This window comes from Mizuhopecten yessoensis, unplaced genomic scaffold (assembly GCF_002113885.1).
Source record: "Mizuhopecten yessoensis strain PY_sf001 unplaced genomic scaffold, ASM211388v2 scaffold3229, whole genome shotgun sequence".
NCBI lineage: Eukaryota > Metazoa > Mollusca > Bivalvia > Pectinida > Pectinidae > Mizuhopecten > Mizuhopecten yessoensis.
The window spans coordinates 757,380-773,633 of NW_018404940.1; the positions used below are offsets into that span (position 1 = coordinate 757,380).

Below are 16,254 nucleotides of genomic sequence, written 5' to 3' on the forward strand. Positions count from 1 at the left end.
CTCGAATCTTGTCTACTTGGCCTTCACTACATACCAAAGTTCGTTGTCCTGAGATACAGGAGACGTGTATGTCAGAGTGGGTGGGTAGATTAGAGCTAGCCATACAGTCGGGACCCAGACGACGAAGTTCCTCGTCTACTCCTGCTCGATCCGTTAATCGCTGATAAACATCCATCATCTCCGGGGACACAGCTGTTGCCTGCAGGTCAAGGCCACCTCTAAAAGAGGAAATAAGTGTAGAAAGAACAATGCTGCAATATGGAGAATATGTCAGTTAAGTCTCTCCAATGTCATTTTAAAAGATCATCTTAAATTACTCATTATCAAGAATCTCATATTGTACTGTCTTCGAAATGTTTAACATAGTTACCAGCTGTCTACATAGTTACCAGCTGTCTACATAGTTACCAGCTGTCTACAAAGTCTTCTTCGGTTAACATAGGTAACTATTGCCTACATAGTTACCAGCTGTCTACATAGTTACCTGCTGTCTACATAGTTACCTGCTGTCTACATAGTTACCAGCTGTCTACATAGTTACCTGCTGTCTACATAGTTACCTGCTGTCTACATAGTCTTCTTCTGTTAACATAGGTAACTGTTGCCTACATAGTTACCTGCTATCTACATTGTTTCCTGCTGTCTACATAGTTACCAGCTGTCAACATAGTTACCATCTGTCTATAAAGGTACCAACAAAGTTACCAGCTGACTACATAGTTACCTGCTATCTACATTGTTACCTGCTGTCTACATAGTTACCAGCTGTCTACATAGTTACCATCTGTCTATATAGTTACCAACAAAGTTACCAGCTGTCTCTGTATTTACCTGCTGTCTGATTCTGTATTTAACTGATGTCTATGTATTTACCTGCTGTCTGTCTCTGTATTTACCTGATGTCTCTGTTTTTACCTGCTGTCTGTCTGTATTTATCGTCTGTCTCTGTATTTACCTGCTGTCTGTATTTACCTGCTGTCTCTGTATTTACCTGCTGTCTGTCTCTGTATTTACCTGCTGTCTGTCTCTGTATTTACCTGCTGTCTGTCTCTGTATTTACCTGTTGTCTCTGTATTTCTCCACACTTCTCCAGGCTGTTAGCTCATCGTTTATACTGGTGTCATTAATGGACAGGTTAAGCTCAGTCTTTTGTAGTAGATCTCTTGCATGTGCCAACAGGAAAGCAACAATAGAGTTGTAGCCTCTTTTAATGGCCATCAGGGCTCCTGTATAGGCTGACAGACACAACAGCTCAAATCTAAGTCTGCAACATAGAAATGCCTCAAAGTCAATGTGTGACACACCTGGGAAAAACAGTTCAAAGTCAGACTGTAACATAGCACAACCACACAGTCAGACTGTAACAGCACAACCACAAAGTCAGACTGTAACATAGCACAACCACACAGTCAGACTGTAACATAGCACAACCACAAAGTCAGACTGTAACATAGCACAACCACACAGTCAGACTGTAACATAGCACAACCACACAGTCAGACTGTAACAGCACAACCACACAGTCAGACTGTAACAGCACAACCACAAAGTCAGACTGTAACTTAGCACAACCACACAGTCAGACTGTAACATAGCACAATCACACAGTCAGACTGTAACATAGCACAACCACACAGTCAGACTGTAACAGCACAACCACACAGTCAGACTGTAACATAGCACAACCACACAGTCAGACTGTAACATAGCACAACCACACAGTCAGACTGTAACATAGCACAACCACACAGTCAGACTGTAACAGCACAACCACACAGTCAGACTGTAACATAGCACAATCACACAGTCAGACTGTAACATAGCACAACCACACAGTCAGACTGTAACATAGCACAACCACACAGTCAGACTGTAACAGCACAACCACACAGTCAGACTGTAACATAGCACAACCACACAGTCAGACTGTAACATAGCACAATCACACAGTCAGACTGTAACATAGCACAACCACACAGTCAGACTGTAACAGCACAACAACACAGTCAGACTGTAACATAGCACAGCCACACAGTCAGTCCTATGCAATCTTCGAAACTCAAATCTACCAAATATTTAGCTTATAATTATTTAAAATGCCTTTTTCAAAGCTCTCCAGAAAGCAGGTCTGTCCCTATTGCATAAACAACCAACTCTGTACAACTGCTTGTTTCAAACCTTAACAAAAGTGGTCCTCTACTCACGTTTCCAGCTTGTGTTGCTGGAGCTTGTCTGAGCGGATACAGCCCAACAGCTGTAACATTGGGAACACTGCATCCACTGTCCACCGCGACTTTGACATCACTCCTGTACAGGGCATATAGATGTATAGTAAACATTAAACAATGTATAGTTAACACTGAACTTTCCTTCAGGAGTTTATGATGTATTTTAACACATTATGCATTCTTATGTTTGATGACTTTGCTAGTATTATACATACTGTATAGATTGTGTAATGTCACAGAGTTTAACTATTGAGGTTTTGTTTCTAGATCCAACTGATTGGCTAAGATTTCCTAAAAAAAACACCCTTAATAGTCAATAGCGTAACTCTTTTCAGCAGAAAAATCATTATCAGGAATTATATTTCCCATATCTTTTTTCTTGCAGTTACCAGGTAGCAGAAAGCAATAATAAAACATAAATGAAATAAAGGCACTATGCAGCAAATAATTGAACACTTTACAGTAATATTTGATATACAGAAAATATAAAAATTATGCAGTAAATATAAGTGCTATACAGAATGTATAATTAATGCATAAACACTATACAGTAAATATAGGTGCTATACAGTAAATATAAATGTATGAACACTATACAGTAAATATAAAGCTATACAGTAAATATAAGTGCTATACATTAAATATAAATGTATAAACACTATACAGTAAATATAAGTGCTATACAGTAAATATATATGTATAAACACGATACAGTAAATATAAGTGTTATACAGTAAATATAAATGTATAAACACTATACAGTAAATATAAGTGTTATACAGTTAATATAAATGTATAAACACTACAGTAAATATAAATGTATAAACACTATACAGTAAATATAAATGTATAAACACTATACAGTAAATATAAGTATAATCCAGTAAATATAAATGTATAAACACTTTATAGTTAATATAGGTGCTATACAGTAAATATATAAGCACTATATAGTAAATATATAAACACTATATAGTAAGCATAGGTGCTATACAGTAAATATATAAACACTATATAGTAAATATACATATATAAACACTACACAATAAATATAGAAAATATAAACACTATATAGTAAATATATAAGCACTATTTAGTAAATTTATAAGCACTATATAGTAAATATATAAGCACTATATAATAAATATAAGTGCTATACTCTTCATCCTCTCCAGATGATACATAAGTCATGTCATATCGTTCACTGATATGTGCTATAAAGGTTAGAAATGTATTGACATTGTAGTTCAGGTCACTTCTTTTATGCTTTACATACTAGGTAGGAATTGTCAGAGATACATATGCAAGACCACACACTTGTTTTTTTCTAACGAATCAGAAAGCACAAGTTTATTGGGCGGACGAATAAATACGTCCCCACAATAAATGAGTGCTTTCTGATTCGTTAGAAAAACACAAGTGTGTGGTCTTGCTTTTATCACATACCTTCCGTATTTGGTAGAGATCGATACAAAGAGTTTATAAACTTTGATATTTTTTGCAATTACCGGGAACTTTTCAGTTCGCCATGACAAGGGGATTCCCATAAAAAGTAGTTCCGGCTAGTAGGTAAATACAACATTCCGTATTGCACATGTGCAATACAGAACGTTGTATTTCATGGTCTGAAAATTGCTTGTATTACTATAACAGGATTCAACAGGTCTGTGATAAATGATAGTTCATGGGAACAATCAGTCAGGTGAAAACATATGTTGTAAAGCTTCTACTATCAGTAACAGTTACAAAAGGGTTAAGGAATAAGGAAAATATATGAAACGGGAATGAAAATTACAGTTAAGATCGACGGTTTAAGTAAAGTAACACAGACATACTTGATAAGCATTCATTACTCCCTGCTCATCCTAGTTACATGGACAGACTTCAGTTTATATTTAAGTATTCTGCATGTTCCATAAACTCAAATTGGGGGTAGCAGAGGTTGGTGTAATAGAGGCTGTGATACTGACCTTTGACCTCCTGTAGCCCGACTTCCAACCCGACCTCTGGTGTAGTAGACAGTAGGTAGTACTTGACACATTGGAATGGTTCACACTTGAGCTTCAGTGTCTCTGCCTGGTGTGTACACTCATCAAGGGATGGTAGGCCTGCCTACATGACACATAAATATCCAAGCTACAATCAAACCCTGTCCTTATTTAAAGAAGTAGTTTGGGTTTATTTTCCATGATATGAAATCCTACCGATGGTGTTAACCTTTTCTGTTCATTCAGTCCTCATCCTCATAATCCTTCTCAGCCCTCATTCTCTTCAGCTATCACCCAATCCTGCCCTAATCCTTCCTCTCCTCATCCTCCCCTACGATCATCCTCTCATAACATTATCTTCCCCATCCCCAATACTCCCTTACCATCATATTCCCCAGCCTCTATCTTCCTCAGTCTCTACCTGCATTGCTCTTTAACTTTCTTGTCCCAATCCTCATTATCCCCAACCATCCTCCTCCTCTACATTTATCCTCCCAAGTCCTTATCTTTTCCTACCTTCATGCTCTCCAGCCCTTATTCTTCCCTCTTCCTTTCCTACCCTTCACTACCCTCATCCTGCCTTACACTCATCCTCTCCTATCTCATTCTCTCTAGCCCCCCTTCTCATCTATTCTCATCATCCCCAGCACTCATCCTACCTACATCATCATTCACAGACCTCATCCTTCCAAATTCTTACCCTCACCAGACCTCATCCTGCCCTGCCCTCATCTTCCCTTATATTTACCTTCATTTCCTTTCGTCCTCCCTTTCTTCTTCCTTCTCAGACCTCAGCCTTCCCTACCACCTTCATTCACAGCCTTCATTCTCCCCAGCTTGATCCTCCAATACCCTTATCCTCTCCAGCAGAGTAGGTCTAATTGATCTAGTTACATTTTCCTCAACTCTTTCCTCCCCATCCCAGCTAATGATGAGTATCTGGTCCTGGAAGAGGTCTGATTTATTATCCCCTTTCTCTTCCCTTTGTATGTGTTACCCTGGTGTAGAGCAGATTTATCTGCTAGGGCTCAGTACCCCTCCCTACCCAAATAATAATGATAATTACCCTGGTGTAGAGCAGATTTATCTGCTAGGGCTCAGTACCCTCTCCCTACCCAAATAATAATGATAATTACCCTGGTTTAGAGCAGATTTATCTGCTAGGGCTCAGTACCCCCTCCCTACCCAAATAATAATGATAATTACCCTGGTGTAGAGCAGATTTATCTGCTAGGGCTCAGTACCCTCTCCCTACCCAAATAATAATGATTATTACCCTGGTGTAGAGCAGATTTATCTGCTAGGGCTCAGTACCCCCTCCCTACCCAAATAACAATGATAATTACCCTGGTGTGAAGCAGATTGATCTCGTCCATACTAGCAGCACATCTTGCACAGCATTTGGCAAGAAGTAGATCAGGGTCGGGAAGAAGCTTGAGCATATCAACAGCTAAATCCCTGTCAATAAACAGCATGTCAGTTATTTCTGCATACCATTTACATAAATGTTCACATCATCGTGACAACCTACACTTTACATAAATGTTCACATCATCATGACAACCTACACTTTACACAAATGTTCACATCATCGTGACAACCTGCACTTTACATAAATGTTCACATTGTTGTGACAACCTACCATTTACACAAATGTTCACATTATCTTGACAACCTACCATTTACATAAATGTTCACATCATTGTGACAACCTACCATTTACACAAATGTTCACATCATCGTGACAACCAACCCTTATACACAAATGTTCACATCGTCGTGACAACCTACCATTTACACAAATGTTCACATCGTCATGACAACCTACCCTTTACACAAATGTTCACATCGTCATGACAATCTACCATTTACACAAATGTTCACATCCTCGTGACAACCTACCATTTACACAAATGTTCACATCGTCATGACAACCTACCATTTACACAAATGTTCACATCGTCGTGACAGGTACTCTATCGCTAGGTTTGTCTGTTTTGGTGTGTTTCCCAGGATAGTTCCAACGGAAACTGCAAGCTCCAGCTCGTGACCTTGGATTAACCTCCAAACAGCACTCTGAATAGGTCACATAAAAAGTAACATAGAAGAAGCTTATTATAAGAAGTTGCTTGGCATCAATAAAACTGCATAAGCAATGCTAGTTAACAAGAATGACATCAAATTCTTTAAAGACCAATCATCAACCATTCACAAAACTTAACCAACAGGGAACTCACAATGTAAACATTTAAAATGTGTAAACCATGAATAATAAATTGAAAAAGGTAAAGTATTGCAAGGCAATGCATAGTCCCCCACCGGTTATGATTTCTATATTTAACAAACAGTACACTAAGATGTACCTACTGTTATGGAAACTATCCTGATATATATTTCTTGCACTCTGCTATCCAAAGATGTCCTTGTATACCAAATCTAGTTATTCCAGGTGAAAAAGTATAGAAGATATGCCCCGGACAAACTTTTTTTCAAAAGTAAAGGTCAAAGGTCAAGTCATAGGTCACAGTGACCTTCTTCTTGCACTTCGCTATCCCAAGATGTCCTTACACACCAAATCTGATTGCTCCAGGTGAAATAGTATAGAAGATATGTCCCGGACAAACTTCTCAGATGGAAGGACAGAAAAACCCTTGGACACAATGACAGACAGACAGACAAACAGTGTGCAAATCTATCCCCCCCCCCCCCCCCCCCCCCCCCCCCCCCCGGGAAACCGGTGGGGGACTAATAAATAAAATATACTGCACAAATATTTTAAGAAACAAGCTTGCATCTAGATCTATGAGTAATCCAACTAGTGTTTGAGAACTGTATTCTGCATCTAGGAAAACTGTAGTATGTATCTAGAAGAACTGTAACTCACCTCACAATCATTTATGGCTAGATGACAGCAGGCTGCAAGCACTGTGAATCCGTTGTTAAAATACCATTTTGATAAATGTTGTACACTCTGTTTCAATAAACTGAAATAAAACAAAATACAGTAAGTTAATGTTCACTCATGTATACTATCTCCCGCATCCCTTATTATGGCTTTCAACTTTTGTTTGCAGGGTATTCCACAACATTGTCCAAGTATCTAACTACAGACTGTGCTTGGCCCTGGGGTTGGGTGGGTGGTGAGGGGGAGGGGGTGTTGCTGGAGGGGTGTCTATGAAGGAAGAGAGAGATAAATATATATATAGTACTGGGCTCTGTGTTACAATAAGCCTGGCCTGTTGGGGATTGGGATCACTCTGGTAGGAGTATGTGTAGGGTATGTGACTTACTCAACATCTGTAGTACTGGGCTCTGTGGTACCGTTACACTTAGCCCGGCCTGTGGGGGGCGGGTGTGGCTGTAGACCCTCACAGGCCACTTGGGAGGCGAGCATGGCTTCTGTGGCCTGGCCCTGAGATGTGAAGTAGTTGACGAGTGTCTCCATGTCTCCCGTAGCCATACTGTAGACGATCACATCCTCCTTGTCATCCCTCAGTAGGTAGGCAGTATGTCTAATAACACATCAGTGAATTTACAATACTACCAGAGTATTATGTTTACAGATAGGTGTCTAAAACAATAGATTTTTATCTTCATCTTGATTCATAGTAAACATTGCAAGTTACAAATTCATCTACTAAAATTGCAGATAACCTAATTAAAATTTGATCTTCATTTGCTCTCTAAACTGATATTTTCTAAACAGAGGCTACAGTTCTTTATGCAGCACATTAATATCTGGAACAAATGAAGGTCAAATTATATTGAATAAAGCCTGTATGACTTACCGTTTGGCTAGAGAGTGCCAGTATTCCATAGAAACACCAGGTGCTACCGACAGAGCTTTCTCCCACTGCAACAAGACATACATGTCATATACTTTATTCACAATTACTAGACATCACTTAATAAGGCATATCATTTAGATTGAAACACAATGACATGTACATCCGATAGACATCAGCAGGAATGGAAACTGAACTTTCTAAAATTATAAAAAGACCACTCCAAAATGTATGTCTAACCAAGATTGGAAGCCAGACTATCCAAAGTCTAGGTCTAACTAGGCCCTCCAAAACCTAGACACACACAGCAACATCTACTCTTAAACCACTTTTATCATTTGAATATATCAGTTACCTCCCCTAGTTCTGCCATGAGTTCACAGTATCGTTGTATATTGCCGACTTGTATATGGAGCTGAGCTGCTCTGCGGATTTTCTCCTCCTTTACAGATGAACCCAGGGCCCCAGCCTTGGACATCTTCACCATTTCCAGTTCCTGGGCTTCTGACTGTGAAATATTTAAAATGATTCATGTAAATGTATGTAATTAGACTTCATTTATAAAGGATGATGGGTAGAAAGTTTATCATACACTATTTTCATATATCAATATAACAGGGTGCTGTATACAAGCTACACCCTTCATTTACCAGGTTCTCGGGATACCAAAAAGCACTAATACGTAAATTTTAAAGATGTCTAACTCAAAGTATATAAAGACAATTTGTTTGTTAGCTGGCTAAGAACTTAAAAATTTAATGGTTACCCAGTAAACTTGTACCAGACCAAATAGCATAACTTACTAGCAACACTAGCCCTACGTATATCCCAGATAGCTACTGATCAAATATCATGACTATAGATCTTATGGATAATGAGAAAAGTCATTAAAGATTTAATATATTTGAACCCTGTGACTGAATGAAGGTCAAGGTCATTTATTCAGACATCTTGACCCTAGGCCTTTTGGTCCCTGAGAAGAAACGGAAAAGTCAACTGTTAATGGACAATGGATAATGGAAAGCAATTCGTTTCTAGAGCTTATGGATTTGTGTTATAGCCTCACTTTGTTGTCAGTGATTAAACAGAAACTCAATCACCATTTTGTAAGTGATTTTATAGAAATCGTCTCACCATTTTGAACTTGAGGAGATGTTTACAGTGCATGATGCCTTTACTGTAATGTTGAGAGAGAAAGGTATCATCCATGCCTTTCACTACAGACACCAGCTCCCAAAGGTTTTTGGTGCCACAGGGTTGCTGCACAAAACAAGACAGATTTAACTTCACTCTCCAATACTGAATTATTCTACATGTAAGACTATCCAAGCCCAGGACATGTTTATCATGGGTGTAAAGAGGCCATTCTTACAGTGCACTAAACAGAGCAAAAACTGGAAAAAAAAGAATAATTCTTTTATGAGCTTAATGGGGTACACACAGGTGTCATGGAGGAATATCAGAAGCTTCGTCAGGAAGCAATAGTTTGAAATCAAACATAACTTCTTTTACAATAATTGTGAAATAAGTTGTATCAACTGCCCAGATGGCAGCGTGCAGGGCGTCTTAATAGTGGATCTGTCTGGTGGTATGCATAACTTGTCAACTGTTTCAAAATTTCCATGGGGGAGATATTACCTGTGCTCAGAATTAAAAACATAAAAAAGGTGTGTACATACCCCCAGGGAAAAAAATACCACTTTTAAATTGCATCTTTTAAGCTCTTCTCTCAGATGAAATCATCATATATTAGTAAACAAGAATAGTTTAGAAAATTCACTGGTTGAAAAAGCTAAATTTTAGGATCCTGAATTGGGAGTCTCCCTCCAAAATAGGGAGGGCTGGCAGGTATGGGTATGTAATAATGATGCAAAATGTAAACAATTGCATGAAATTATTTTGAAAAAAACATTGAATTCACAATTTCACACCTTCAGACCATCAAAATCTTCATTCTTTCAATTTTGAGGAGTTTCAAGATTTTCATTCCAATTAATTAACATGTGTGAGTCGGGATTAAATAGCTATATATAGTATGGATTAAATATTGAGTAAGACTGTAAGATTTAAAGGCGTTATGCAACTAATTAATTTAATACAACTTACAAACATTTTATGCTATATATCGAATCATGAAAATGAAATAAAGACTCACACTAAAGAACTTTGAAAAGAGCTGAAGTTTTTTGTCAGCCACATTTCCCTTAACATTGGGTTGTTCCAGCTCAAGTTTGATACCCTTAGACACGCGTCCTGCCAATAATGGCGGGTTACTCACATCCATGGCGGCTTCTGAGAAGGCAAAAAAGAATTACAGACAGGAAATGATTGAGTTGCAATTTTTACAGCATTTTCAAAATTAGGGAAACTGTGAATTTTCCAGTAACAAGACATGAACAAAGTTTTTGTTTGTTAAACAAAATGTTTATACATAATAAATTCGTTTATATTTTGGGAGACAATTTTTTCTCAATTTATTTCAAGTAAATTCACTGGCAAACTCAAATATCTTGACATTCAGGGGATATACCCAACAGTTATGATGCTTTTGCTAAAATAAAAATCTTAGTAAATTGCACAAAGACAACTCCGCCAAAAGGGTATGCACAGGACTATTTATGCTAATTAATTAACCAATAATTTCAAAGTCATGGATGTTTCCAGCATACAAACTTTGTAAAAAAAATCAAAAAATCACTTGATTTAATAATACAAAATATAGAAACTTTACAATTAGGTTCCAAAGAAATAATTTTCAAATGTGTGTACTTACCCACTGTACCAATAATATCTGACCAGGGCTTTTCAGCAATGATGTTCATTTCTATGGGTTGTACTAATGAATTAAGTGACCACAGTCGTAGTGTGGAATCCCTCGAAGTGGACGCTAATAGGAACGGCCTCTCAGGATGACATGCTAACCCTTGAAAGTACCGAAAATACAATATTTCGAGTTTGATTTCAAGCAAAAATGAATGAAAGTTGAAATCTACATATGAATTTTGAGAAAGATCTTTCAAGTTATCCGTGAGAAAGTGAAACAAGAAACTTCCTCAAAATGAAACATGCACAATTATGGAACAGGGGAAACCTACACAAGAAGTTTTAGATAGATCTTTGCAGTATTTCTTGTGTAATAGTGACTTAAGTTATACAGAAAGGTAATTCATTTGTACAAACTTGTTTGCCCCAATTCACTGCAGCATACGATAGAGAGGAGATATCCTGACTTCAGGTCTCATAGCTTTTAATTGTTTGCTTGAACTCTAGTCAAGAGTTATTATTTAAACATTATAAATATCCTTCCCCCAGCAAACTATTGGACAAATATCATATACTTTATAGTTCATTAGAAGAAGGCATTTGAAGAGTTCAATTATAAGCTACTGTGACTTTGCAAAGTGGGTAAAGGTAATTTATGTAAACAAACTTCAGTCAAGTGAGCTGCAGGCCACAAATCATGACTGTATGTATAATGGTTTGTTATAAGAAGTTGTTTTAAGATTTCAACACATTGTTACCCAGTGACCTTACATGTGGGTCAAGTTAATTTAGTTTAACAAACATTTGATTCCTTTTATCCAGGCATGCTACAGGCTAAATATCATGTCTCTAGGCCTTATCAAAAACACAACTTTCATTATACTGTAACAACTTCAGTGGTTCAACATTAATTTTTACCCATGCAGGTAAACATTGATACATAAGCTTTGCCTTTAAACTGTGACCTTTGAATTAGGTTAAGCTTCTAAAATGATATGTAGCACACTGCATCGAGATGGTCTGTATATTAATGAAACATCATCAAATATCTATTGGCATTCACCATAGACGTCTGCACCGTGGTCCATCATGGTGTCCACACATGCGCCGTCCCTCACATCCCAAACACGAATATTACTATCCCACGACCCTGACACAAGTAGGTACGGCACCTCAGAGTTCCAAAGTAGGCCTCTGATTGGTGCCTCGTGGCCTTTCAGTACACAAATACAAGTATCCTGGGTGTAGTCCCACACTCGGATCATTCTACAACAAAAGAAAACAGGAATCATTTGATTTACTCCTTCCCAACATAACAGGAAGTTGTTCGAAGTTTGAGAAAACAACCAAATTATCTTAGAAAAGGAAGGTCTGCTACATCACATAAATCTGACTAACATCACTAACAATAACTTTAAAATCATATATTGCCCGAGTTATCATGTAGGTTATGATATATCGTTTAGGTCATGTGCTACAGGTACAAGGTAAGTCATGTGATAAATACAATGTATGCCATGTGATGCATTCAATGTAGGTCATGTTATACATGCAATGAATGTCATGTGATACAAACAGTGTAGGTCATTGTTAAAAATACAATGTAGGTCATGTGATACAAACAATGTAGGTCATGTGATACAAACAGTGTATGTCATGTTATACAAACAATGTAGGTCATGTGATACATACAATATAGGTCATGTTATACATACAATTCAGGTCATGTTATACAAACAATGTAGGTAATGTGATACATACAATGTAGGCATGTGATACAAATAATGTAGGCCATGTTATACATACAATGTAGGTCATGTGATACATACACTGTGGGTCATGTTAAACAAACAATGTAGGTCATGTGATGCATTCAATGTAGGCCATGTTATACATCAAATGAAGGTCATGTGATACAAACAATGTAGGTCATGTTATACATGCAATGTTGGTCATGTGATACAAACAGTGTAGGTCATTGTTATACATACAATGTAGGTCATGTGATACAAACAATGTAGGTCATGTGATACATACAATATAGGTCATGTTATACATACAATTCAGGTCATGTTATACAAACAATGTAGGTAATGTGATACATACAATGTAGGCATGTGATACAAATAATGTAGGTCATGTGATACATACAATATATGTCATGCTATACATACAGTGTAGGCCATGTTATACATACAATGTAGGTCATGTGATACATACACTGTGGGTCATGTTAAACAAACAATGTAGGTCATGTTATACATACAATGTAGGTCATGTTATACATACAATGTAGGTCATGTGATACATACAATGTAGGTCATGTTATACATACATTGTAGGTCATGTGATACATGCAATGTAGGGTCATGTTAAACAAACAATGTAGGTCATGTGGTACATACGAGTCATTAGATCCACTACACAGGATACCCTCTCTCAGGGGAGACCACTTCACATGGAAAACTTTTGATGTATGTCCTGAAATAGATATTTACAGCATAATAAAACCACCAGGGTTAATGAGATAGCTTGATCAGTAATACCGTAATCAAGATATATAGGTATAAAGAAAATTTGGAGGACACATTTTATATTTTCTCATGAAAATGATTCTTCCTATATTATTCATGGCTAGCTGCTTATATAAGAAAGTCAGAGAGGCTTACAGTTATTGTCAAGTAGGAGACCCCTGGGTACACCATAACAAAGCCAAGAGTCAAACTACTGGTAAAATCACCTGTTTGTGCTAGAGGACAACAAAAGCTAACTGGGTATTGAGGAAATGCAGATGGCATCACAAGACACAAAGATAAAAGGAGAAAAAAGAAAAAGAACTTACCTTTAAATGTTTTTATAGGCTGATCAGAGGAAGCCACAATGTAAAATACTCGCACACACATGTCTTCACAGCCAGTAGCTAGCATGTCTCTGCAATGATGAAAGCAGAAGTTAACAGCAGATATTCCTGGGCCGCTTTCGTTTATAGCGATCCAAACCAGAGTTGTTCGTTTATGAAATAAGTTCGGACCTAGTAATTATATATAATCTGATAGTGCTTTCAGACAAGCCTTGACAAAGTCTTGCAAGGTGCCTGCATAAACATTTGCAGGTCCGCCAGAGTTTATACCTGAAAATGTTACCAGGGTACGTTTAAAAACAGACAAACCAGTAGTTCTGCATAAATGAATAGGCCCCAGGGGTCTGATTGGGAGGATAACCACTTAGTTCATGTTCAGTACAAGGATGGTCAGGGATAGAGGAAGGCAAGGGTGAAAATTAATGATTTCATGATTTGATGTAATCAGTTTAATGTTTACTGGTTACTAGGAGAAAGAAGCAGGTAGACGTAGGGGCTAGATCGAGGTGGGGTCAGGATAAAGAGGTGAAGGGTAGAGGAGTGGAGAAGCAAAATGTTGGAAAGGAAGAGGGAACAGAATGGTTGAGGGATGAGGAAGGGACATATATAAACATTTGCAGGTCCGCCAGAATTTATACCCAAAAATGTTACATTCAAAAACAGATAAACCGGTTGTTCTGCATAGGAAGGATTACTGCTAAGTTCAGTACAGGGATAAAGTGGTCAAGGACATGTACAGGGGAAGGCAGGGGTGAAAATGAGTTTTTTGATTTGTGGGTAGGAGTTGGGTCGAGGTAGGGGAGGTGGGGAAGGTGGGGAAGGTGGGGAAGTGTTGGGATAAAGAGGCAAAGGGTAGAGGAGTAGAGATGCAAAGGGTAGAGGAGTAGATTAGCAAAGCGTAGAGGAGGAGAGAGGCAAAGGGTAGAGAGGTAGAGAGGCAAAGGGTAGAGGAGTAGAGAGGCAAAGGGTAGAGGAGTAGAGAGGCAAAGGGTAGAGGAGTAGAGAGGCAAAGGGTAGAGGAGTAGAGAGGCAAAGGGTAGAGGAGTAGAGAGGCAAAGGGTAGAGGAGTAGAGAGGCAAAGGGTAGAGGAGTAGAGAGGCAAAGGGTAGAGGAGTAGAGAGGCAAAGGGTAGAGGAGTAGAGAGGCAAAGGGTAGAGGAGTAGAGAGGCAAAGGGTAGAGGAGTAGAGAGGCAAAGGGTAGAGGAGTAGAGAGGCAAAGGGTAGAGGAGTAGAGAGGCAAAGGGTAGAGGAGTAGAGAGGCAAAGGGTAGAGGAGTAGAGAGGCAAAGGGTAGAGGAGTAGAGAGGCAAAGGGTAGAGGAGTAGAGAAGCAAAATGTTGAAAGGAAGAGGGAAGAGATTGTTGAGGGATTTGGAGGGGAGATGGGGAGGGGTAAAGCGGGATGGGATGGTGTGGAGAGGTAGCATGTAGAGGGGATGGATGGGGAAGAGATCAAGGGGAGTATATTGGAGGTGATGATAGATTACTTACTTATTAGTAGAGGACCAATCACATCCATATACTGGGCCTGGGTGTTTGTACTTCTGTAAGACCTCTCCACTGATGAGACGAACTATGCTGTAAATACCCATTATACAAAAATTAAAATTGAATAAAATGAACAATACTATGCTAATCATCAACATTATAACAGACATGAGCATCCGTCAAAGTGCTTAATATAACAAATTGGTTTTACATTAATTCTGTACTTACAAAGAACAGCCATACGGGACAGTATCACAAATCTGTATAAAAATACCATTACAAGTGATCTACAAACTGGGCAATCTTACCAGTAGCCATCGGCGCCCACCGACGCGATCCTCTTGGAGTCCTTCTGACACCAGGCCACTGTGTATACTGCCCCCTTCATGTGCTGTACAATCATAGATTCAAACTTCAGTATATTCTTACATGCTTTAGACTAATTCAAATACTGTTTCATAAAACACAGCTATTGTACTACACATCTTACAAAGGCAATTATATTTCAATTCAGAATTTTACATTATTTGATAGCATGTCAGTGATGAGTAAAAAAAAACCCAACAATTTTCAGACTTTTTGATTTCTTTAAACTTATGCACTTGAACACATGAACCACATAGGTAACATCACATCATGTTTGCTTTTGGGTTCAAAAATGTCCAACTCCCTACAGTCACAATTATATGGTAAATACAAGTTAAGTTTCAGAAAGATATTTTTCATTAACAGTAAAAGTATTTTCTTACCACTGCTTTGTACTTCATTTCACATACATATATACAACACTTAGTGGACAATCAATACTTCTACCCAGGATTTTATCATGCATCAACCTTTTGGAGTTCAAAGCACATTTGATACTTCTTGTAAGTTTTTATGTCGGAAAATATTAGTCATTTAAATTAAGGTGGTAGGCTTGGATGATCTTGAATCTGACATAAACACTGTTAACAAATGAACAAATTATTATACTAATTTTGGAATCTTGTTATCTTGTTTGTTTTGTAGGTACAATAAACAAGATAATACAATGGTGGGAGAGATATAGTGACATTTGAGTTTACTGACATCACGGGGACGTCTAACGGTGTGTCTGTAAAGTCAGTGTCTAATACAGCTAGAGTGTTCTGGAGTTATAATA

The 16,254-nt window shown here is 38.1% G+C and overlaps 1 protein-coding gene across 1 annotated transcript in view; it reads right to left on the reverse strand.

Annotated features, from left to right (window-relative positions):
* The window catches only part of LOC110447132 (WD repeat-containing protein 17-like), a 43,842-nt gene that overhangs the window by 4,541 nt on the left and 23,047 nt on the right, over positions 1-16,254 (reverse strand). The window contains exons 8-25 of the mRNA XM_021492604.1: positions 15,419-15,501; positions 15,114-15,200; positions 13,607-13,695; positions 13,170-13,245; positions 11,828-12,030; positions 10,775-10,924; positions 10,157-10,293; positions 9,136-9,261; positions 8,357-8,509; positions 8,005-8,069; positions 7,507-7,728; positions 7,101-7,200; positions 6,156-6,292; positions 5,563-5,674; positions 4,199-4,340; positions 2,205-2,307; positions 1,061-1,264; positions 35-218 (exon numbers count right to left, since the gene is read on the reverse strand). Coding sequence (XP_021348279.1) covers positions 35-218; positions 1,061-1,264; positions 2,205-2,307; positions 4,199-4,340; positions 5,563-5,674; positions 6,156-6,292; positions 7,101-7,200; positions 7,507-7,728; positions 8,005-8,069; positions 8,357-8,509; positions 9,136-9,261; positions 10,157-10,293; positions 10,775-10,924; positions 11,828-12,030; positions 13,170-13,245; positions 13,607-13,695; positions 15,114-15,200; positions 15,419-15,501 — 2,373 coding nt within the window. The remainder of the gene's footprint in view (positions 1-34; positions 219-1,060; positions 1,265-2,204; positions 2,308-4,198; positions 4,341-5,562; positions 5,675-6,155; positions 6,293-7,100; positions 7,201-7,506; positions 7,729-8,004; positions 8,070-8,356; positions 8,510-9,135; positions 9,262-10,156; positions 10,294-10,774; positions 10,925-11,827; positions 12,031-13,169; positions 13,246-13,606; positions 13,696-15,113; positions 15,201-15,418; positions 15,502-16,254) is intronic.